Raw genomic sequence first — 24,348 nt, 5'->3', positions numbered from 1 at the left:
CTATGTTCTCAGTCGATTTCACTCAAAGACAACGCAATTGCCAATTGCAGGTCATCGTCAACATTATTACCGGCATTGACACCAGCATCACTACCAATGGTGTTCTCAGTTGAGACTTGCTCAGAAGAATCGGCACTATCTGTAGCGAAAGTTTCATCGCACAGAGGTCCATTTCGTCGACCTGTATTATTGTTTCTGAGTTGCCTCCTCCTGTCATCTTCCAGTCTTGATTGTTCGATGGCTCTGAGAAATTCTTGGTCATCTTCAACTTCTTCTATTTCGTCATCGGCAGTATCAGTTTGATTAGTCAACCTGCTCACTTGTGCCTCGTGTATACGTTGAGATTCTTCCAATGCTCGCCGTAATTGTTCTTCTTCATTATCCTCGGCATGCGCTCCCGATTCCGCCTCACTTCGTACTTGTGCCTCCTGCGATTCTAAGAGCGCGATTCTCAACTGAATGTCGTTTTCTTCATCGGTATCGCCTGAAATTTCCAAATCTCCGCCGTAGGCGTTGATTAATCTTGATATTTCTGATTGTCTCCTCCTTCTTAGGTCCTCATCTTCGTCGTAATATTGCAACTCCGTGTTCAAAGTTTCATTCCATTTATTGCTTATTGCATTTTTACCTTTAGTGGAATGATGGTGTTTCTTTGAATCACCTGAAACAAACATTAAATAATTCAAAACGTTACTGCTTCCCATAATGATTTTATCTTGCGATACTTTCAAAAATTCGGGAAACTTGTCCGTCTTTAATACAGACTTAATCAACTCACCTGTCATCGCATTCAATATTTGAAGAACATTTGACAATGCTGCCACGACAATTAAATTTGTCACCTGCGTTACATAAACTTGTTCGTCAAATCTTATCTTACATTGGACTTTCAAACCCGCCGTGGAAAGATCTCTTATATTGATCATGTAAAGTGTGTTCTGTGTTGTCAAAACACTGATGTAGCAACCGTCATCACCTGCAAACTGCCAGTTTTGCTCCCTTTGCGAAGTCTTTTCATCTATCTCGATAGCACATATCTTTTCCGGAATTTCTAGTTTCCTCAAATTACCAAAATTGCCGTTGGGATTGACCGATATTGTATAAACATCATTCAAATCAGCAAGGACCAAATTCATGGAACCAAAATCCATCTTGAAGAATTGTACTCTTATCGATTGTTCGTCGGCATCCCTAGGAATATCTATGCTATGCAGTTCCTGCATTTGATAGATAATATACAGTTTTTCATCATCCATAATTAAAGTCCAATCTTTGAAAAAAGCCAGCTTCCAAATAACCCTGTTGGAGACTTTCCACATCTTGACAAGCTTGCTTTCACACCACCAAATAATCTCCCCATTCTCAGAACCGCTCACACACCAGTCCTCTCTTGACGTGTCCCAGGATTCCGAATTACAAATGGCAGTAACACCCGCACTGTGTCTTCCGTTAAATTCCATCACAGGCGTCAAGTAAGATTTGTTACTTAACAATTTTCCAAATACTCTGCCGTCGAACCTACCAAATACGGCAGCATTAATATTAAAGTCCATAGTAGAGCAACCCTGTGGAGTCGTACATGGAATATAAATAAGTTTCTTGAACTTCTTCTGTCTCTTGTGGTTTTGTAACTGCAGGATCGTAATGGTACCATCATTATAAGAAGCCACTCGCGGATAATCAAACACTATACGTTCTATACTGGGCTGGTCCCAGTTCCTTGTCGGCGTTATAGTGTATTTGGTTCTCACGGCCTTGTTATGCTTCCAGCGGTGAAGGCCACGGGTTCTTTCAATATACTCCACACTGAACTTCGTGGACTGAGAAAGTGTAGGGAAATGAGTAGTATGAATCCTTGACCTAAACAGGTTCTTCCAGAGCTCTTCATCATGAATTAGGTTCCGGAAATGGACGGAAAGTTCTTGTAAGGTGAGCAAATCCTTTTCATCCAAGTGAGAAAAAATGTTTATCAGGATTTCAGGTGGAAGATCCTGCAGAAACAAGCCAGACCGCTCCATGCTGTCTTATTTGCTAGTAGTGGCAATCCTGATGAAACTTTTTACCTGCGCTATAATCATCTGTTTATTAGGTTTTCTTCTAAGGCATCTCAGTAATATTGAAAATTGCCACATGCGAAAAAAAAGAAACCAGGAAAATTAAAGCAGCAAAAATCAAACAATGGCCTAGAAACGTAATAAAACTTCGCTCCGAGATCGAACCGCCAAAGAAGGGGAAAAAATGTAAATCAAGAGCCTTCTCCACAGCGCCAAAAGGGGTGATAAAAATCGACTGCAAATTCAAATACTACGTGGATTATTCACACAATCTTGCCCCATGAGTTCCTGCCTGACCCTATTTTAAAACGTGTTTGGAGTATCTCGACTTGCAAGAATCACCACTTTAAAGCCTGCAGAAGATATGAGCCAAAGCGCGGTAAACCGGCAGAACGGAAGCAATACTCACAACCCCTGCTGCTGCTGTGGCGCGCGATGAGAGTTCAACTGCAGACACAACGAAGCAGGTAAGCTGCCGTGCACCACGTGACAATCGACGTTGACCTTTCGGCGGCAAAAAAATTGGGGTTGGCATAAAATATGCTACTTAAGGAGAAGACAACTTTGAGCTAAGAGCGCAGCATCAGTATATGCCACATGGTATTCATCAGAACTATATAAAAGATTACACGGCAATATTCACTGTTGGTAACGATACGACCCAGATAGCAAGGTGAAAACTGCCCTCAAAGCTCAGCAAAATTATTAGCGTTGACAGCAGATACCATGATTATATTGACCTGGCCATGTATGGCTCGAGTTTCTTCATTTGCCATTGTAACTAGCCGAAGACCCTTACAGGAGCTGCGAGTGTGGACATTCTAATACGTTTATGGAGCTTTTAACGGCTATAACAAGCAAGGGCATTATTTCCGGCCGGGTCCGGTTTTAACCGCTGAAGACCCCCCGGCAGACCAATGAAACGCGAGAGCGCACAAAGAGTGGGGGAGTTCCGATTGCGCGCGTTCTTATTGGCCGGACACTCGGGGCCGAGACTCGGTGTGCCTTACACTTGCCCCCATGACAAAGGAAATGCTAACGCTTCCTCGAATCATACACACGTCAATTACAAATCCACGGATTAAGTCGATTCTCGTTTGTCCATTTCACTCTTACTCACCGTTGTATGCTTTATAAAATTGATCCGTGAGAATTTTTCCACATAACATAACAGAATAGCAAATTTATTTACTACGTTATAAGAAAGCAAAAAAAATCTGCGTGGTTTTACTAACATCAAACTCAAAACCCAAGGAAAAAAACACTGCAAAAAACGCAGTAGCTTCAAGGTGGCACATTTTCTTCCTCAGTTAAACACTACGTTATAGAAAAAGCTTTTTTTTCCACAGATAGACAATCACCGAGTCAGCTAGTTTCGCATAAAAAGATCCTTCCATCCATAATTATAGAAAAGGAACACATAGAATAGAAAAATAAGCATATACAACCGAAAATGGCTTTTAAATCGTTCATATACTCTAAAGGCTATCATCGTTCTGCCGCTCAAAAGAAAACCGCAACCTCCTTTTTCGATAGTTCCTACCAGTATTTAAGGCAAAACCAAGGGTTGGTAAATTCGGATCCTGTACTTCATGCATCCCATCTGCATCCCCATCCAGTCGTAGTAGCGAATGTGAATTATAACAACGTGGATGATGTTTTACACCTGCACGACTTGGATTCTTGCATAAACAACAACAACAACAACAACAACAACACCAACCCTCTAACGCACGAGGAACTACTGTACAACCAAAACGTTTCTCTTCGATCGCTGAAGCAGCAGCCAAACGGGGGTAACACTAATAATAGCAACACTCAGCATAGATACTACTCCACTGGTCCAACCTTCTCGGCGAACCAGTACGACCCTTTAAGCTTCAATACTAGGAATTTTCAGGACTTTCAATTGAAATCATCACAACCATCAGTACAACAACAAGAGTATAACCTTCTTCAAGATGAAAATACTCCGGTTTGGAAGGAGGACGCAGAACCATGTTTAAATAAGTCTACGTATATGCAGACCCATATCGATGAAATCAACTGTTGTTATGAACAAAAAAATTACAATAAGATCAATTCTTTGTACCAATCATTAAAAAGAAACGACATAGTTCCACCACTAGAAATTTTCACAAAAGTTTTAGATTCTCTTTGTAAGAGACCACTGGATAATAATGATTTAGACAACAAAATGTACGAGTTGTTAACGTGTTATCAAGATATGATCAACAATAGACTGAAACCCCCCGATGAAATTTATAACATTGTATTATTATCTCTTTTCAAAGGTTCTATTTTGGCCTACCAGTTCAAAAATCCAAACGGCAATGACTTTTACAAAATTGCCATTGAATTGTTCAACACCACCACTAATGACCCCAAGCAGAAAAGTGTAGTCAAGTTCCGCAACTTTTCCAAAGATGTTCTGGACTACAATCTTTTAGCGATGAACATTTATCCGGGCCATGTCACACTATCAAAAGCTCAACAAGTCATCAAGTCCTCTCCGGCCTTCGTTAAGGATTCGTTTTACTTTATTGCATGCTTTTCGTACGCCAAATCAACAAATGACAAATTTGCCATCAAAGAACTATATGAAGATTTTAGACTATCTTTATCCTCCCTTGGTTCAAAACAAGGTCTACTCGATGACCAATTCGAAGTTTATAGCGTAATCCTTTCCAGTTTCATTGAGACTGGTGAAGTTGAGCTAGCGACCAATCTTCTGGACGATTTGGTGTCCAGGATTCAAAATTCAAATGGGTTAGCCTCAAACATTTCGCTGTTATTGTCGAATTTCTTAATATCAATGAGTAAAGTAGACTCTTCTAAAGCTTATGAAATTTGGTTCAAATTCCATAAATTGGATTGGATACCTGAGTTCTCGTATGAGTTTTATTTGGTGTTTATGGCAAATAGTTTCCAAGATTGGAACTTGACTAAGAAGATTTATGATTATATTTTTCCCATGGAGAGGAATCTGTCTCCGTTGAAGAAGCAAAAATTGTCAGACTATTTATTGTATCCAATAGGGGCCGAATCCATTATTACATCTTTACTAGATTATTCTTTGCAATTGAAGGATAATGAGATGATTATGAAAATATTAGAGGAATCCATTGTCAAAAATTTCTCCTTCGACATCGGCATTTATCCATTTGTCTTCAATTATCTACGAGAAATTCAATGCGGAGAAGACTATCTTATGAGATTTATTGAATCGCACGCTGACTTCATTACGAGGGGCGATTCTCTCGGCAAATTCCAATTTTTAAATATTATAGTTGATAATTTTCAATCGCAATCACTACTAGGCAAAATATTTCATGCGAAGTTTTTCAAGAGCTTCGTGAAAGATTTCAATCTAGAAAATTGTGGAATGGTCAGCTATAATGGGTTGATTTCATGCTTTAACAATTTTGTTAAAGTTCCAAAGACAATAAAGGATTTTCCATACATTTTAGAGATCCATGCCGTTTTGATAACAAAATTGTTTGACTTCGACACTTATCCAATTCTGCAAAGTGGTGACAATCAAGTTCTCTTGAGTTTTAGAGACGAAATTGAAAATCAATTCAAGGTTTTGATTCAAAACTTTTACAGATTAAATTTAGATCCAAACTCGTTAACAGGCGCAGTATCGCAGGCTTTGAAAATGGTCAACCTAGATGACACTGCTAATGGCCAAGATTTACTGAACTTCTTCAATCATCCTGGAGACTGGGACAAATCCTATCCATTGTCCTTGGGTTCTTTTATCAGAAACTCTTCTAGGGGCGGTATAAGGGAGTTTACCAAACTAAGCAAAGAAGGCTATTGCTTTGATTATGACACGTATAAAGAACTGGTCGTTCACAGGGCTATTAACAGACAAGTCATCGATAAATGCCTAGATATATGTCCTGATTCAATTGAACTGAAAAAAATAGTGAATTTAATCATTTCCAAAATTCCTGGTAGAGACCTGACAAAATTGGTGATCAATAATCCAAAGTTTACCAAAGTTTTTGTGCCCAACTTACGAAATGATTCGATGGTGAAATTAATCAAAAACTGTGAATCTTTACTAAATTTCATAAAGGTCTGCGATTTCCCAGAAAAGTTCAAGAGCATCGCCATTCAGGCTGAGAACAAGAGTGCTATTGAGCTGATATACGAAAGGTTGTTTGACGGTGGCAACTATATCGATATTCTGAGGTACAATAACATCGTACCCGTATTAAACTTAGAACTTTTACTAAAATCATGTATAAGATCTGGTGAATTCAAACAATATGAAAACCTTTCTACAAGGTTTAGCGATAAAATTAGCGAATCTTCCGCAATTGATATCCAGCTCGAGTATATGATTAATAAGAATGATATTAAAAGTGCCTTAGAACTATTCAAAAAGACCCCAAAAGAATTAAGGACACCTCATAAGACTAAGGATCTTTACACATTCACATTATTTTTGGACAGTTTCAATAGAGACATTACCTATTATGAAAGCCCAGAGAATACACTACAGTTTGCCAATATCTTATCCAGCCAAACAAGCTTCATAAATTTATTATCAACGTACAATCAGATCGCCCATTCATATCAGCTAATGGGTTTTAATGTAGGTGGAATGGCTACTAAGGTTAAAAAGGAAATTTTAATTCAAATGCTGAACAATCTTCAAGACTCCATCAGATTGTTATCTCCCAGCATTGATAATGACGAACTAATGAAGCAGAAATTGAGGGAGAAAGTAAAGAACTACTGCAGATTCAAAGCTTATTTGAAGTCGCCTGAATTGGACATAAATGAGCTGAAGACCTTGATTTCGATCGAGTCTTTTTTAAACCCTTTCACTCCTTCATTGCTGTTCAATAACTTGGTTGAGACTATTTACTTAAACGAACACGCTCCTTCGTTAGTCCTTCAGAATGGGCTAATTTACTCGTTTCAGCAAAAAGGCCTCAACAAAATACTGAACTATCTGGAAGAAAGCTTTATATCTAATGAAAATGATGCAAATATTGAAAAGGTCAGAGAATTGAGATCCGTACTAGGAAGTAGCAAACCTTTTCAATTATGACCTTTGAGGCTTTATTCTTTATTTATTTTACTATTAGAGTAATGAAAATCATATAATAATAATAATAATAATAATAATAATAATAATAATAATAATAGGTAATTCATCATATCATTTGTTACATATATATTCAGTTTTGGTATTTGACGTACAAAATGATAATGTCATATTAAGGTGGCAAAAAGTCTCCGAACTATGAACCCAGAGTGGAAAAGGTATGTCAATTCATGATTCTTCCTTTCAGTCGATAGCAAGCAGTCATAAAGCATCAATCACACAATTCTATAATTATGACCGACAGATATTCATTTTCATTGACCACTTTCTCTCCCAGTGGTAAATTAGGTCAAATTGATTACGCACTAACTGCAGTTAAACAAGGTGTTACTTCATTGGGTATAAAGGCCACCAATGGTGTAGTAATTGCCACAGAAAAGAAGTCCTCCTCACCATTGGCCATGTCAGAAACACTCTCGAAAGTATCCCTATTGACACCAGATATTGGTGCGGTATATTCTGGTATGGGTCCTGATTACAGAGTTCTAGTGGATAAATCGAGAAAGGTTGCACATACAAGTTATAAACGAATTTATGGAGAATATCCTCCTACAAAGTTATTGGTTTCTGAAGTCGCCAAAATAATGCAGGAGGCTACACAGTCTGGTGGTGTTAGACCCTTTGGTGTTTCGCTACTAATCGCTGGTCATGACGAATTTAATGGATTCAGTTTATATCAAGTGGACCCTTCCGGTTCTTACTTCCCTTGGAAGGCGACTGCCATAGGAAAAGGTTCTGTCGCTGCAAAGACTTTCTTGGAGAAGAGGTGGAATGATGAATTGGAACTAGAAGACGCTATTCATATCGCCTTACTAACGCTGAAGGAATCGGTAGAGGGTGAATTCAATGGTGACACCATTGAATTGGCTATCATCGGTGATGAAAACCCTGAGTTGCTAGGCTACACTGGTATTCCAACCGATAAAGGTCCAAGATTCAGAAAACTAACTTCTCAAGAAATAAATGATAGATTAGAAGCTTTGTGATATTATAATCATCTACACCAATCATCCATCTCATTCAATTTATTAAAAAAACAGAAAAAGCCAATTGTGTACATACATCACATAATCTTCAAACGATATTTTTTTTTATTATTCTAATATTATTATTTTACACAATTCATAATAAATAGATACAAAAGAGAAGAAAGTGAAATATGTATGCATTTTTTACTAGTATTATGATTATTTAAATGGTGCCTTCAATGGATCAATGACTTGACCTGGTTTAGTCATAACCCTTGGCTTAATAAGCTCTTGATGAGATGCTCTAGATGTCCATTCCTGACCTATTGGCATACGCAAAGATCTTTCATATTGCTCTCTGTTTTCGAATGGGAATGGTACTGCAGATGATTGGTATTTCAGATTTTTCTTGTTTACTTTTTCATTTATAATCACATTTTGTAAATGCTTATCCTTTCTTTTGTCTTTATTCACCACACCTTTGACTTTCTTGACGAATTTACGCCTCTTATTTTTTGACTTGGCACCCGCACCAGCCCATTCACCCCAACCGGGCAGAGTAGTGTCAACTTCTTTATCATCTTCATCGTCAATGACTCGCTTTTTTTCCTCTTGGAATTCTGCTAGAACGTCGTCCCCAGCAAATGCTTCAGCAATGACATTTTGTTGTTTGAACATGAATCCATTGTCACCCTGTTCGTCATCAGAACCACCATAGGGGTCCACTATCTTCAATCTTGTGGAATCGTCCGCTGTTAACAAAAGATCTTCATCAACATTTGATTTACCTTTTTTCGCCTTCGATTTCTGTTTCAGTTCTGCTTTGTTCATTTTATTCATGGATTTAGCGTTCTTAGAACTATCTTTATCAACAATGCTGACTTTGGAAGATTGCTTTTTGATTGCACTTTCTTCATCACTTTCATTAGCTAACCACGGGTTGACACCATTTGCTTCGCCGTCTTGCTGAGATTTCTGATTGTCTTGGACGGGTTCTTCATCACTAGATTCCTCTACGATTATTGCACCTTCTGCATTAACCTTCGCAGGTTTTGATTGCTTGCCATTCTTGGCCTTTAGTCGATTTTCCAGATTTCTTGATTCATCAACGCCATGTTCTCTTCTGGTACGGGCGTTTAATTCATCCATTTCTTTATTAGATTCTGAAGTACCAGGTGTATAAATTCTTCTGCCCTTATTTAATTGGATATTTTCTCCATTTGTCTCCTCTTTGTCGCTTTCAAAGAGTTCGATATCACCCCCGTTTTCAACAGCCCTTAATCTACGTAAGTTTTCTTCGTTTGCATCCCTCTCTCTAGCTTCTGCATTCTTCATAAAGGCCATGTTCATTACGCCGGTTTTACCCAACTTGCTCTTTAATTCTGTAGTGTCTATGTTTCCTTGCTCCTCATTTTCAACATCGCTTAAGGTTTGCACACGATCATCGTTTTCATCGTCAGGGTTTCTGTCCAAAATCTTCGCCTTTAGACGTTCACCTTGTCTTAACATTTCCTCCATTTCCTCTCTAGTTTCAGCATCATTTGTCATGCCATGTTTGATCATATCTTTGGCCCATTTAGAGTTAGTCTTGTGTTTCAAAGTCATTCTTTCTTTTGCTCTAGCAATATCATGGTCTTCGTCATCCTCGTCACTAGAAATATCAGCCATTTCTCTATTCTTCATTAATTCCTTCTTTTTGATTTTACGATATGTCTTGGATTTTATTTTCTTTAATCTTCTAGCTTTTCTTTCTTCTCTAAACATTAGCTCTCTCATCAGCCTCATTTCGGTTCTCCTTTTTCTCATTTCCTCAGGTGTCATTTTCGCAGTACTTAAGTCTTCAAATGTCGAGTCCTTTTCTGGGTTGACCAAGTTACTCTCTTGTAGAACTTGATCTACTTTCTCTTGTAATTCTGTTTGAGGAATATCTTGAGTTCTACTAAAAGCGGAGGCCTGATTATGTTCAGTGGGTTTATTCAGTGGGAAGCTTAAATGGTCAGCCCTTCTATTTTGTTGGACAATGTCATTCCATTTGCTTACTTCTTGTTTAGATATTTCATATGCAGCCTTACGATCGTGTCTTTGTTGGATACGTTGTGGCAACGGAACGTCGTACGTGGATGATTTACCCTTAAGTAAACTAACATTTTCAATTACTTTTCTGTCATCAACAGCATTCATCATATCTGTGAGACTTAATTTCCCCGAAATTCCACTGGTTGCACTTACAGAAGGCAAAACATACTCATTAGCTTCCCCTGTACCATATGTATCTAGTCTCCTTGGACCTTTATATTTTGTTTCATCGATCAGTTTCGAAGTAATTGTGTTCAACTCCACATCTTCTTCATCTTCTGAAATTTCGTCGAAGGGATCCTCCTCCACCTCAGACTCAGACTCACTTTCTTCGGAACTACTTGATTCAGAACTGACGTCACTGTTTTGCAACCTTAACTGAGGGGAAAGATCTTCCTCATCGTTAGCGTTACTATGCACGGCCTTGCTATCCATGTCCCATACCTGAGACAATGACATCAAGTCTTCCTCATCAATAGAAGTGTATCCACCTTTATCCTCATCTTCTTCGTATTCGCCATTTCCCTTCTTTTTATCACGGATGGTTTGTGAGAATTTAGAGTTCAGAATGTCATAGTCATCGTCAGAACCCAAGGCTTCATCAGAGTTTAGTTCTTCGTCTTCAAATGACTCTGAGCCAACATCTTCTTCATCACTATCAGCACCACCCCTCGATATTTTCAATAAGTTGACAACAGTACCATTACGACGTGCATCTTGCCTTCTGTCATTGTTGCTGGAATCATCAAACTCACCATTAATCTCCCTCTCAGCGAGCTGCAACGCATCCAAAACTCTTCTAGAGCTTTTGGATCTACTCTTAGATTTCTTCTTTGCCATCTTTACCTCAGCTTACGTTGTTTTTGAACGTCTTTATTGATGCATGGTAAGGTATTTATCTAATGCAAGCTACTGAAATTTTTTCAGCTCATCGCCTTGAAAATTTTTCAATCTCCCCTTTCGGAAACCATGAAGTGACGATAATTAGGATTTTACGTTTCACACACACATATATATAGATCAGAAAGTTACAGATGATTTATAAAATGGATGTAGAAAGCGAATACGCTAGGCTGCGGAAGCCTCCTTCTTTTGTTGCTGTTGCTGTTTACTCATCGCCTCATGCTGTTTGATAGCGGCCTGTCTTATTTGAAGCTCGATGGACATAGAATACTGAGTCTTTTCCTTTATGATATCTTGAATTTGTACCGATTCCTTATTAAGCTTATCCACCTTCTTTTGGTAAAATGAAACTGCTGCGTCTGCACTCTTTTCAACATAATAGCCTGTGCCGATGTCTACCATGAATTTTTTATTGTCTACAATCTTACCTGGGATGTATAACGATGCAGAGGCGGGAATAAGCAGCTTTTGTCCTTCATTTTCTGCTTTGGAAACAGTTTTGATATCATCCATGCATTCTGTAAACTTGCTTTTGGCCATGGTCAATGCTTGCAATGACTGTGTGAAATGCTGCAACTCTTGGTCGAATTGTTGTTTCACGGCATTCAGTTGCTCGGGATTCAGTTTAGTTAAGTCGACTACATTGGAAGATGCATGTACAAATAGGTTAGTAACGTGTTTCTGTGACAGCACGATAGCAAAGTGGAATTATTTACATACTCTTCTGGGAGGACATGGCTTGGTTTTTTGGTTATTCTCTTTCTTGCTTTGGTCATGGTAAGATTTTCATCTAAGACACTTTTCTATCGAAAACCGTTTCAACGAAAAAGGAAATGTCGACACTTGTGGGAAGACAGCAACGAAACATAGATGAAGACACATTCAAACAAGTTCTTGAGCCCTAGAAGATGAATAATACTGATCCGACCTCATTTGAAAGTATACTGGCAGGTGTAGCCAAACTAAGAAAAGAAAAGAGCGGCACAGACAAGACAGCGTCTCAATCGCAAAACAAAGAGGATGTACCGTCTTCTCAGCAGTTGGAGTCCCCTCAGCAGAAGCCGCAGGCATCGAGATCCATAGATCAGAATCGGGTTATAAACGCCTTCAACCAGCAAAAACCGGAAGAGTGGGCCGATTCAAGAGCTACAGATGGTTACAGTAAAAAAAGGCCCTTTAAAGGTAGTGGTCCAGGAAAAACTGTACTGGTGAACACCACGCAGAAGGAGAACCCACTTCTAAACCATTTGAAAAGCACCAATTGGAAATATATATCTTCTACGGGAATTAATAAGATATCCTACGACTATTTGGTCCGCGGGAGGAATGTGTTATTTTTAACTCTGACATATCATAAGTTATATGTTGACTATATTTCTAGGAGGATGCAACCGTTATCTAAAAATGAAAATAATATACTGATATTTACGGTGGACGATAACAATTCTGAAGATACTCTTAATGAGATCACGAAACTCTGCATATTCAACGGATTCACTTTACTTTTAGCATTTAATTTTGAACAGGCTGCCAAATACATCGAGTACTTGAATCTATGATTATTTTTTCGTCACTTTAATAGGTCTGTTCCGTGTTTATTACCATCTTTGGTCATTTTAGCGCTCTTAGCGCCAAATTGGATAGCCCTCTTTGGTTCCTCTGCTATTTCATCCAATTTCAAAAATAGCGAAGCCACTTTGCGGAGAATCAATTTGTTGACCTTGTAATTGATAGGAATTTCAAGCGTGGATAGATTTATCACGTATTCATCCAGAAAAGGATACCTCACCTCCACCCCATTATGAGCAATTACTTTATCATCGCGGTTCAGATTGCGCTCATAAATATTGTTTATCTGCCTCGTAAGTTCCTTCACGAGTTCATGGTGAGCCTTATTGGCAAACTTGTGATATCCACCATACAGCTCATCTGCTCCCAATCCGCTAAGTAGCACTACACCCTGGCGCTGGTATGATTTTCTTTCACCATGAGGCAACTTCAAGAAGCCCTCACCTCTTGACGCAAAAAAAAAGGCAATAGCAATAGACAAGTCCATCTCTGTCTGTTTAGCATACATCAAATCAATAACATATGGTCTCCATTTCAAATACTTCTCATAAGGAACGTCGACCTCAACTAACCTAATATCGATCTGCGGGTATAAATTTTGTATAATCTTCGCACTGCTAATGGACAGTTTCCTGTCGGGTGTGCCACTGGGCAGAAGACCTGTTCTGGGATTTTCGAACGATACATTCAACAGTTCTATAGTCGGCTTCCCACATTCATAATGATGTTCCAGTAGTACTTCGCAAACCAACGCTGCTATTACCGAACAATCGATGCCACCCGAAAATAGTATCGCAATAGGAGAGTTTTCAATATGCGCGGGATGTATTGACTCTACTCTTTTTTTTACAGAATCATGTAGCACATCGTATAGATTTTTAGATATTTTTGACAATGACTCAAATTCGGGATCTATTCTTGAGGTCACTTCATATGGAGGACGTAACCTCTGTTTACCGTTTAACAATTTAGTTCGCGTATCAAACCCATAAACAACTCCACCTATACAATCTTGGAACCCTTCAACGGCCCCTGTGACACTGGCTACATATAGTTCGTTGTTCAAGGTGACCGAGTAGGACAGACTTCGCTTGCCGATGGGATCTCTACCAAAATAAAATATCGATGACTTCACATCATACACAGTGTAAGCATATTCGCCTTCCAATGATCTTATAACATCAACAACGTTCCTGCCGTCTTCCAGATTCCGCAATAACGAGGCAATATATAGACTATCATTGTCCCAATCGGAGATCTCTTTATTGTACAACTCACCATTGAATTGTAGATGATATCTGTCGTCTACATTTATGCTCTGCTTGGTGAAGGGCCGTCTTAAAGATAAAACAGAAGAAAACCAACGTGTTTGGTGGGCTTTAATGACCCGAAGGGACGAGTAATTTGGGCCTCTTGCAGCGATGTACGGAATAATTCTATTGAAAATGGACGATTCATTGACACATGTAGTTTTGCCAAAATCAGTACCTTCTGGGAATTCCGTCAACTCATCCTCTGATAACTGCTTGTGTGGGCAATAATGCAATAAAATTCCACACATTTCTCATGGCAATGCGGACTTATTAAAGCTTTATTACTCCTAAAACACCTCGATGCTTTCAATATTTTCATTTTTTTTTTCTTTTTCTTACTTTTTCACGAGAAGGCTGCATTCAAAGTTCCACAGCTAAAGTTATGACACATAACCTTGAGAATTTCTACACCTAACGGGCTTAAGGTTCTTTCTTTCAGATGTGGTAAACAACGGCAGTTAACAGTCATGGCAGAGGATAGAAAGAGTGAAATATTGAAAGAATTCGATCCTTTGAACCAATTCGTGTCTTCTGAAAATGATGACACGGTTGAAGATGTGATGTCCAAAAAAGATGATGCAAACACACAGACGGTCGAAGAAACGAATATGAACATATCCGCTCAAGATATGGGAGATGAGGAGCCCTTTTATGACTTCCAGTTGTTTATTAAACAGCTTCAAACCCCTGAGGCAAGTCCTCTAGTCAAGTATACAAAATCGTTCTTACGAAACTTCTTGGCCCAAAGGCTTCTATGGACAGTCACTGAAGAAATCAAACTTATCAATGACTTTAAAATGTTCATTTATGATAAATTCGCTTTGTATGAGCCATTCAAAAGTCTCGATAGTTCCAAAATCAGAAACGCCAGAGAAGGTATAGAAAAGCTAATAATGGGGAAGCTTTATTTCCGTTGTTTCTCGCCAAGTCTCTACGACACTCTGCAGAAGCCATTAGATGACCAACATATGAGGGATTTGAACGACGACAACACGTTACAGGAGAAAATTGAACATTATAGATTCATAAGTCCAGTCATGCTAGATATCCCCGACACCATGCCAACCGCCAAGCTAAATAGATTTGTCCATTTGGCAAGTACAGAACTGGGTAAGATAAATAGGTTTAAATCACCAAGAGACAAGATGGTTTGCGTTCTAAACGCAAGCAAAGTCATATTTGGCCTACTGAAACATACGAAGCTGGAACAAAACGGCGCTGATAGCTTCATACCCGTGCTAATCTACTGTATTTTGAAGGGACAAATACAATATCTAATCTCCAATGTGAACTACATTGAGAGGTTCAGATCAACAGAATTTTTGCGGGGCGAAGAAGAATATTATCTGAGCAGCCTTCAAGCTGCAGTCAACTTTATTATGAATCTATCGGAATCTTCCCTGACTATCGAAAATCACAAGGGCTTTGAAGAGGAATACCAGGAGAACTTGAAACAAGTGGCCAAGGAGAAGGATGAACACCATAAACAAAGAAAATTAGATGTGCCAAACGAGTTACAATCCAACGGCACTTTACTAAAGCCCTTAGATGAAGTGACCAATATAGTAATCTCCAAATTCACTGAACTATTCTCTCCTGTTGAAGAACCTACACAAGAAGAGACTTTAAACTCTGAACGAAGTAGTAAAGAAGAGGACGTTTCTCTATTGATCAAGAAAATTGAAGAGAACGAGCGCAAGGAAACACTGAAGACTCTACAGAATATGTTTCCTGACATGGAGCCAAGCCTGATAGAGGATGTCTGTTTTGCTAAGAAATCACGTATCGGACCTTGTGTTGATGCCTTACTTTCCTTATCCGAGTAATGGACCCGTGTACATAATTCACGTAGAGTTGCCTAGCAATATGTATTTGAAAGAAAAAAATTAGTGTTTAACTCACCACGGAGAATTCTCTATTGCGATGGATACTATAGAATTGAGGCGCCATGTAGAGCCCTAAGCAGCCTTTGACGATTTTCTACTTCCTCGTTCCTCCAGAGCAATTTCTAGTGCTGATAGCACAACATTTTCTTTTCCGAGTATCAGTCGCAAGTGACTTCATGGATACAGACCAGCAACATACAAGTGGAAACTCCAACCGCCATAGACGAATAGGAAATCAACGCATAAGCACTGATTTATGTAGTCATAAGCAAGTAGTTTTGTTCACCACCACTGTGAACTTAAATTAAGGAGATACATGCCTCTACGTATACCCGAAATTGAACATACGTAAAGGCGCATAGGCGTACTAAATATTTTATATCACTTTTTCGTTTTCTTGAGATTCTTAGACCCTTGCTTCCTACCTTTTGTCGCCTTCGAATCCGTAGATTGTTTAGCATTATTACGACGGACTGTATGATCGTCGTCGTCCGTTATTTGTTGCTCATATTCATCTTCGTCCACCTCATCACCTTCTTCGTCCTCCGCTCTGAATCTTTTTAATGAATTCTGATTGTCTGTCTCATTAAACTGCTTCTTAGCCTCCGTGATTAACTTATTGGTGGCTATCAATTCTTCGGCTCTTCCAAGCTTCACGGGGTCGTTTCGCAGGGCAAACTTAAAATCCTCCAATCGAAGTTTGTTTCTCTGAGAGTTCTGAGCTGTGTGAAATGCATTGGTACAAACATCCACCAAATATCCCGATACTAGTTCATCTAAGCATTGCACCGTGGCTTGCAGCGGCTGTGGCACATCACCGTAAGCGTAAAGCAAGGAGCTCACGTCCTTGTTGAATAAATTGGTTTTTTTCAACTTCCTTGACATAGTTTAATTGGTTCACACTCGCTTGCTGATACCTCTTTTTGAGCGTTATCTTTCTCTTCTTGATGGAACTTTGAGACCTCTTTGATGTCAACGACTCTTCGCCTGCGGTTTCCGCTAGAACGCAAAAATTAAGTGAAAAATTATATATCCTGGCCCCACGTTAAGATTTGACACTTTACTGGGCAATAGTTGCCGATATCAGTATCTTGAAAATTCGAAGTATCAGAAAAGATGGGAATTGCAAGCAAGAGTGGAGTTAGAAAATTGGGAAGGGCGAAGACGTTTACTGGATGCTGGACATGCAGAGGAAGGAAAGTTAAGTGTGATCTTCGGCATCCCCACTGCCAAAGATGCGAGAAGTCTAATTTGCCCTGTGGTGGGTACGATATCAAACTCCGGTGGTCTAAACCTATGCAATTTGACCCGTACGGTGTCCCAATCTCACAAAGCTCTCCAGCAACAACGACGAACCTATCAGGTAGCGTCGATGAACAACAGTATCAGCGACGGAATATTGATTTTGTACGGTACGATGAAGAGTATGTGTACCATGAAGACATGGATGATGAATTAACAATGTTGCATACCCCTCCCATTGATAAAATAAGTGATGAGAAGACGTGGATCTTGAAGAAATTTGGGGTCTTTAAAGGAACAGACAAAGTTGACAAGCAATATGCCCCAAGGAAAAAGCGCAATAGGAGAAGAACTACGAAAAATTTGGAAAACTCCGGCCCAAATTCCTTGTCCTCATCGCCGTCTTCTTCGACCTTGTCCCTGTTGACCAAGCGTACTGACGACAAGACGAAGAATAAAGGTCATATTGGGACAGGTATACTCTCTGTCAATAACACGGTACCGCCAACGCCGAATCTCCTAGATTATGACTGGAACAATCTAAATATAACGGGTTACGAGTGGATCTCGAGTGAGCTTAGAGATGATGCGTTGCTGTCCGCAGTGACCCTTCAGGGGCATCATCTAGGCCAGGTACAACCGCACGAAGTGTCGTTGGAGGAAAATCCCAAAATTTCAACCGAGCAGCAACAAATGCACTCTAAGGAACACAGTCGTGGAATTGATTCCGACAACCAAAGTTCAACGACGCCGCTTAGTAAAGAGGCTACAGCAAATGATAAACTGTACCACCAAAACTTGAAATTATTATTGCAGAAAAATTCTTCAAACAACGAAGAACTCGATCCCCAGGCTTTGATTGATGATATCTTTGTCAACATTGAACCAAGATCACTACCAGCGTCTGATTTGAACAAAATAACCTTAGCTCCCCCCAATGATGAGTCAAGTATGCCCAAATCCATGCTAGAAATCACATCTTTTTCTTCTGACCTACCATCAGAATTGATGGATATTATACCCAAAACGGATCTTACTGTGCATGGTTTGGCGAGGTTCCTTTTGAATCATTATTTTAACGACGTGGCAGATAAAATGACAGTCTTCGTGCTTGAAAAAAACCCATGGAAAACTTTATATTTCCCCAGAGCTTTGATGGCTTTAGGCGATCTAGCAGGGTTGGGCCAATCTTCCAACTCGAGAAACGCGTTGCTGAATGCCCTTTTAGCAGTCTCTTGTTTTCATCTACAAAGCAAGTATCCTAGAAATTACAAATTGCAAAAGTATTTTTTAAGTCTAGGTATCGAGTTAAGAAATCAAGCTTCACATTTTTTGAGACTGTGCTTAAATACCAAGTCAAGTATACCTGAGAAATATAAAGACGTGCTGACTGCAATTTTATCAATGAATTCTATTGATGTTGTATGGGGGACAATGGCGGATTGCCAACACCACTTGGCCATTTGTGAAGACTTTGTTGAATCAAGAATGAAATTAAGACCCAATATTTCCGAAAAGGCAAAAACCTTACATCGAATTTTCTCATTTTTGAAACTAATACAGGATAGCACTGCCTTGGATAAAGTCAGGGCTAAAGAAATTGTAATATTACCAAGTGAAGAAGATGACCAATATAAACCATTAGACATGTCTAATGCTGCTGTATCTGATGATGTGGCAAAAATTGACATCATGCAAGAAGGACTATTCAGAGAAGCTCTTGACGAAAACGACGGTAAAATACACATCGAGTTCGTTAAGGAGCCTGTTGCGAACACGTCGGCTGATTCCACCCCATCTTCCACCACCCCCCCCATTTTTACTAATATAGCGACGGAGACTTATTATAACAAATCTAACCTCTCTAAGCTGTTGCCGAAAGGTGATGAAAACATAATAGGGACAGATTCGCTTTATGGATTACCAAACTCGTTAATATTATTATTTTCGGATTGTGTTCGGATAGTAAGGCACAATGAATATTATAACTTGACATACTTACCTGTACCAAGAAAATTCAACGAACTCTCACTGAATTTTGAGAAAAGGTTACTAAAATGGAAGTCAGAATGGAATTTTTATGAAGAAAATTCTGGGGGGAAAAGCTTTATCAATTCAACGGCCGAAGCGCTATACCATCACACGATGAGCTTTTACTTCAGTTTGATTATTTACTATTTTACGATGGCAAGAAGTTTGAATTGTCAATTCTTGCAAAATTATGTGGCTAAAGTATTGGATCACCTAAATTCCATGGATGAGTTAGTGAAACAAAAGAAAGTGAAGATCGTTCCTTTGATTTGGCAAGGATTTATGGCGGGTTGTGCCTGTACTGATGAAATCAGGCAGCAAGAGTTCAGAAAGTGGGCAGCGAAATTAGCTGAAAGTGGGATGGGCTCCTATTGGGGGGCTAGGCAAGTGATGCTAGAAGTTTGGAGACGACGGAAAGAGGACGAACCAGGCGATAATTGGTATTCTATTTATAAAGATTGGGAAATGAATCTAATGCTATCATGAAACATGTCTAGTTCTGGCTTTTTATGGATCATTGCATTCAGTAATTGAAAGAATAGTGTGGTGAAAATTACCCTTTACAATTGCGTTTGTACTAAGGGCAGGAATATATACTAGTATAAGAGTGTATACCTATTGATATTTCAATCTTTTGCTTGTGGTATATTTTTCTGCGTCTGGCACCGTGTTCACATGTGTCGTTATGATTGATTATTGTTGGTACCTCTTTTACTTTTTTTCCAACGTTGGAATAGAGGCGATGAAAAAACTGCTAACTTATGAAGAAATATAATGAAGAATCACTATCACATATGCCATGAATATATTTGTGTTAAGACGCTACAAAAAAATGAAGGAAGAAAAATTTTATAATTAGTTCGTTAAAGACAGAAAAAGTTTATAAAAATGATAAACGAAAAGTAACTCTTGAAGAGAAAAAATTCATACCAAGAAAATCAAAAATCACAACGATAGTAATATCTAGTCTTCAATGATTCTGGAAAAGATCGTGAAAAGTTCATTTAACCCATTTACGTGTTCTCTAGCATAAGTGGAAGTGGTGTCACCGTAAACAATGGCGTGCCCGACTTTCACTTGACCATCACTGGCTTCGTCATTAACCAACTTGAACAATGGTTCTAATACGGGAGAGGATGAACCGGAGACACATGCGAAATCGATATGGTTTAATGACACCGTGGGAGAAGCTGGCGGAGGATGTTGCTCTTGATCAGAGGAGTTCTGTTGAGATGGCGTTTGAATATTTGTAATTTGGCCGGAGCTCGTATCTAGCGGATCTGAAGCAGAGTTGTAGAATCTGAAAAGAAATTGTGCTGCAGATAAGGAAAGGCCAACTTGCTGTACGGAGACGACGTTTTTGTAAACATAGGCGTGAATACCTCTGTGGTCGAAAACGGTATTAATGTGGGTGATGGCATCACCAATGACACTGGCAACACGGTCTTGATCCTCCGCGTTCTCAGTATGGAACTTGATCATGGAATCGTTGATCTTATAGTAGGAACCGGGCAACCTTTCCACCTTGTCCTTCAGAATCTTGGCCACATCGTTACGCCAATCAACTTGGTCGACAATATTATACCAGACACCATTTAGACTGACGTATGCACCATTTTCTGCAATCAGTCCAACGTTTTGCACACGGCTGTAAAGGTTTTCCAAAATCGCCTTTGGGAATGAGTTCATTATGTAAACGATATTGCCCTTTGAAGTCAAGTCGTTCAATATGGAAATCATTCTCGAGGTGGGAGGTTCAGCAATGTTGAACACGAACATACGTTTCTTGGAAGACTGATAGTCTTCCGATAGGCTTTTCGTGTTCAATTTGAAAATCTTGGAACCTTCTTGGTTGAATTGCCACGAAATCTGAATATCTTGCAGAGAGGACTTGATCCAGTTCGTGGAATCGTTGTTAATAATATCTTTCATTAGTTTCTTCCACTGAGGTCTTCTCTTGTCAAATGACATCTCTAGACCTTCGAGAATGGATCGTGCAAAGTTCTTGGTATCCCATGGATTAATAATTATAGCACCGTCGTTTAATAGCGAGGCACTACCAGTGAACTCAGATAGCAGTAGGGGAGCGTTTTTGTCCTCGGAACAAACGACAAATTCGTGGCATGTCAGATTCATACCTTCCCTTAGAGAGCTGACCACAAACAGGTCCGCCTCCGAACTCAATGCTAGGTACTGGGAGAAATCCAGATCCTGATGCAGGAACACGACGGGCTGAGAAATGCTAATGTTGGTGGACAGAGAGTTGATTCTGTCCACAACAAGCATGATCTGGCGCTCGAGTTCAACATCCTTACTGCTCCCAATACAGATTTGGATTAAGGTCAGTTTTTCCACGTACTCCGGATTCTCGAACAAAAACTTTTCGTACGCCAGTAGTTTCTTGTGAATACCTCTGATTCTGTCAAACTGGTCACGACAGACGATCAATTTCTTCCCCCGCCATTTTTCGCGGATCAAATGACGCCATTGCACGACGCTTTCGTCCTTCAGTTGCGACTGTAAATCAAAGGCATCTATACCGACTGGGGTAAATCTCACAGAGACGACTCTGCCGTTGAACTTAAGTTCTTCATCGTGCACCACGTCTGCCATCAGCAGGCGGTTGGAGGTCTGCAGGAAGTGTCTTGCATACTCTCTTGTTTGAAATCCGACAAAATCAGCGCCGGTCAAACCCTCCAGGATTTTTTCACGTTGGGCCAAACACCTGAACACTTCGCTGCTGGGGAAGGAGACGTGCAAGGTGAATCCTATCTTGGCAAAGGGCAAAATTTCCCTGACCATCTGTGGAACCAACATTAGATGATAATCATGGATCCAGATGGTGTCGCCCTTTTTATAGATCTTGACGATCGCGTCCGCAAAACCTTGATTCAAGTTTCTGTAGAACTTCCAAGAGTGATCTTCAAAGGCCTTAGAGTTCGGATTGTCCGGAATCTGGTAGTGCAGTGTGGGCCACAAGATCTGTTTACAGTAGTTCTTGTACGCGGATTTGAAAGTGAGATCGTCCGTGAGGACGGGGTAAGAGTTGTACTCGTCTTTCAAAGATCCTGAGATTTTTCCAAGGATGTCGTCTGGGATGTCATCCGTGGGGATACCTACGGAGCCGACCCACTTGACATGGTGGTGCGGGATGATATTCTCCAAGACTGCAGTGTTGATGGCGTTTTTCATGGCGCCGTTACCTTTGATAGAGGGAACGATCGACCAAGGTAAGCGGCTAAACAGCTCTTGCGACGACCTCAACAACGCGTACTTCTTGAGCTTGGACCTGTTAGAATAGCCGCCGAACTTCGGAACCTTGTATTCTTGCTTCGCGTCATCCATTTCCAGGTCCGAGATATATTCTTCGTCCGGGGCAGTAGTGAGGTCATCCGGATCTGACTCATTGTGCTGCGAAGAGGTCTCGCTCGAAGAGATATCCGCTAGCTCCGAGTACTTCAAGTTAGAAGGTTGATTGACCAATACGGGGCGCTGCTTAGCGGCGGCCGCCGCGGCCGCCGCCGCTAGATGTGGCGAGATTCTCTTGATAGAAGGTGGCGCAGAAGAGCCAGAAGAGGAGGAGGCGGGGGCCTGTTTGGTCTTGTTGACCAAAGACGTAGCCGCCGAAGTAGGTCTATTGCCCGCCCTCGACTTCGGGGTCACAATGTGGTTGTTGGGTCCTTCGAGACTAGTCTGCGAGGTATTGTTTAGCAGCGAGTGCACCAACAGCGACTTGTTCACGTTCTTCAGTAAGTTGGCTGTGGGGTCCTGCTGCTGCTGCTGGATTGGAGAAGCGATCCTCGAACCAGAATCGTGCTCATGCTGGATCGGCGATGCGATACGATCCGCCGTGGGAATGTTGGAAGAAGAGGAGAAGAATTGTTCCATAGAGGCATTTTTGCGCGGCTTGAGCATTGTCTTGCTCGTGGGCGTGTGCGAGGTGGTTGCGTTCGCAGTCAAGTTCTCCATGAATACATCTGAGGAGACAAGATCGTCCAGATTGGCCGTGTTTGTCTTAGACGAGGCGCGGTTGAAAGAGCTTGGAGACCTACTGGCGCTTCTTGAAATAGCCGGTGGCACACCCTGCTCTGGTGCAGGCGCAACCAAGGATTCCTGCGAGATGTTGTTGGAAAGCGCACGCTGTTGCTGCTGGTCATTCGCCTTGGACCGGACGTTCACAAGGGAAGAGTCCACCTGTGCGTTCTCCGGAAGAGAGGTGTCTAGTTCGAATTGCGGTTGGTAGGGCAAAAACAGCGATGCCACGATGAGAGCCATTGTGTTGATGTTGTGTTGCTACCGTATTCTTACCTTTTTTCTTTTTTCCTAACTGGCGGGTGGGTAGACGTGTAGCGGCACGGTAGATCCTTATATTTATAGTTGCATTTGTACTCATATGTATTCCTGGCGAGACGGGGGCCCCAGAGTGAGCGCACTAGCCCCTTGGTTCTACCCCCTTCCCCTTCTCTGGGCAGTTGACACCATAGCCGCCGCCCGAACCCCCACCCCTTCTTGCCTCCCCTAGGCCAGGGCGCGAGGCGCGCCCTGGCGGACTTGAACACTTTCGAGCAAAACAAACACACATATATGCCATACCAAAACGCAGGGGCAAGGGGTTACCCGGTTGTTCAAAAATATCTCTCCCCTTTTTTTGCGTTGAGTGCGATGTCTGGGCGATTCACGAAAACTGAAATTTTGCGATGCATTACTATAATGGGGAGCGCTGGAAAAACATTAAATCGGGACACATTCACACACCCTCACTCACACGCAACACACACACGCACGAGAGGAACGGCTACACACACAAGGAAAATGGACGGATCGACTATTGTGTTCGTACTGATCATGATGTGCTTGTTCATGTACACCTTGAAGCGCAAGAACGCTAAGGAAGCACCTACGCGGACTGTGCGGAATACCAAACCGGCGGCCACAGCCGCCACCGAGAAGCCCTCTTCAGAGCCATTGCCAGTGGCAGAACCAGTGCCGGAACAACGCGTCACCCAGTCGGACGCTCACGATGTTAGCCGCAAGAGGCCCGTCAATAACGACATGGTTGAGATCGTGATGACAATGGCTCCGCACGTCCCCCAGCAGAAGGTCGTGCAAGATCTCAGGAGCACAGGGTCCATCGAGCGCACCATGGAAAACATCTTCGCCGGCAAACTAGATTAGCAT

The 24,348-nt window shown here is 40.8% G+C and overlaps 12 protein-coding genes across 12 annotated transcripts; 6 read left to right on the top strand and 6 right to left on the bottom strand.

The window, feature by feature from the left end:
- Positions 1-8: 8 nt before the first annotated feature.
- On the bottom strand, positions 9-2,018 carry UFO1 (SCF ubiquitin ligase complex subunit UFO1; the record flags this gene model as incomplete). The annotated part of the gene is made up of 1 exon (XM_056230139.1): positions 9-2,018. The coding sequence occupies one exon, from the start codon at positions 2,016-2,018 to the stop codon at positions 9-11; it is 2,010 nt and encodes a 669-aa protein (XP_056084088.1).
- Positions 2,019-3,507: 1,489 nt separating this feature from the next.
- Positions 3,508-7,125, top strand: RPM2 (ribonuclease P; the record flags this gene model as incomplete). The annotated part of the gene is made up of 1 exon (XM_056230138.1): positions 3,508-7,125. The coding sequence occupies one exon, from the start codon at positions 3,508-3,510 to the stop codon at positions 7,123-7,125; it is 3,618 nt and encodes a 1,205-aa protein (XP_056084087.1).
- Positions 7,126-7,415: 290 nt separating this feature from the next.
- Positions 7,416-8,168, top strand: PRE8 (proteasome core particle subunit alpha 2; the record flags this gene model as incomplete). Its single annotated transcript, XM_056230137.1, has 1 exon — positions 7,416-8,168. The coding sequence occupies one exon, from the start codon at positions 7,416-7,418 to the stop codon at positions 8,166-8,168; it is 753 nt and encodes a 250-aa protein (XP_056084086.1).
- Positions 8,169-8,369: 201 nt separating this feature from the next.
- Positions 8,370-11,066, bottom strand: UTP14 (Utp14p; the record flags this gene model as incomplete). The annotated part of the gene is made up of 1 exon (XM_056230135.1): positions 8,370-11,066. The coding sequence occupies one exon, from the start codon at positions 11,064-11,066 to the stop codon at positions 8,370-8,372; it is 2,697 nt and encodes an 898-aa protein (XP_056084085.1).
- Positions 11,067-11,294: 228 nt separating this feature from the next.
- Positions 11,295-11,865, bottom strand: GIM5 (Gim5p; the record flags this gene model as incomplete). Its single annotated transcript, XM_056230134.1, has 2 exons — positions 11,295-11,767; positions 11,850-11,865. 2 exons carry the CDS (start codon positions 11,863-11,865, stop codon positions 11,295-11,297), a joined length of 489 nt encoding a protein of 162 aa, XP_056084084.1.
- Positions 11,866-12,037: 172 nt separating this feature from the next.
- On the top strand, positions 12,038-12,688 carry RAD10 (DNA repair protein RAD10; the record flags this gene model as incomplete). The annotated part of the gene is made up of 1 exon (XM_056230133.1): positions 12,038-12,688. One exon carries the CDS (start codon positions 12,038-12,040, stop codon positions 12,686-12,688), a length of 651 nt encoding a protein of 216 aa, XP_056084083.1.
- Positions 12,689-12,699: 11 nt separating this feature from the next.
- SKDI13G0430 (putative asparagine synthase) lies at positions 12,700-14,259 on the bottom strand (the record flags this gene model as incomplete). The annotated part of the gene is made up of 1 exon (XM_056230132.1): positions 12,700-14,259. The coding sequence occupies one exon, from the start codon at positions 14,257-14,259 to the stop codon at positions 12,700-12,702; it is 1,560 nt and encodes a 519-aa protein (XP_056084082.1).
- Positions 14,260-14,478: 219 nt separating this feature from the next.
- Positions 14,479-15,837, top strand: VPS9 (guanine nucleotide exchange factor VPS9; the record flags this gene model as incomplete). Its single annotated transcript, XM_056230131.1, has 1 exon — positions 14,479-15,837. One exon carries the CDS (start codon positions 14,479-14,481, stop codon positions 15,835-15,837), a length of 1,359 nt encoding a protein of 452 aa, XP_056084081.1.
- Positions 15,838-16,278: 441 nt separating this feature from the next.
- On the bottom strand, positions 16,279-16,782 carry TAF13 (Taf13p; the record flags this gene model as incomplete). Its single annotated transcript, XM_056230130.1, has 1 exon — positions 16,279-16,782. One exon carries the CDS (start codon positions 16,780-16,782, stop codon positions 16,279-16,281), a length of 504 nt encoding a protein of 167 aa, XP_056084080.1.
- Positions 16,783-17,013: 231 nt separating this feature from the next.
- ARG81 (Arg81p) lies at positions 17,014-19,656 on the top strand (the record flags this gene model as incomplete). Its single annotated transcript, XM_056230129.1, has 1 exon — positions 17,014-19,656. One exon carries the CDS (start codon positions 17,014-17,016, stop codon positions 19,654-19,656), a length of 2,643 nt encoding a protein of 880 aa, XP_056084079.1.
- A 477-nt stretch (positions 19,657-20,133) lies between these two features.
- TSL1 (trehalose 6-phosphate synthase/phosphatase complex subunit) lies at positions 20,134-23,445 on the bottom strand (the record flags this gene model as incomplete). The annotated part of the gene is made up of 1 exon (XM_056230128.1): positions 20,134-23,445. The coding sequence occupies one exon, from the start codon at positions 23,443-23,445 to the stop codon at positions 20,134-20,136; it is 3,312 nt and encodes a 1,103-aa protein (XP_056084078.1).
- A 435-nt stretch (positions 23,446-23,880) lies between these two features.
- CUE4 (Cue4p) lies at positions 23,881-24,345 on the top strand (the record flags this gene model as incomplete). The annotated part of the gene is made up of 1 exon (XM_056230127.1): positions 23,881-24,345. One exon carries the CDS (start codon positions 23,881-23,883, stop codon positions 24,343-24,345), a length of 465 nt encoding a protein of 154 aa, XP_056084077.1.
- Positions 24,346-24,348: the final 3 nt, after the last annotated feature.

The sequence above is a fragment of the Saccharomyces kudriavzevii genome (genome assembly GCF_947243775.1).
Source record: "Saccharomyces kudriavzevii IFO 1802 strain IFO1802 genome assembly, chromosome: 13".
Lineage (NCBI taxonomy): Eukaryota > Fungi > Ascomycota > Saccharomycetes > Saccharomycetales > Saccharomycetaceae > Saccharomyces > Saccharomyces kudriavzevii.
Note: the sequence above shows the minus strand (reverse complement) of the source record. Positions and strands in the feature narration are given on the sequence as shown.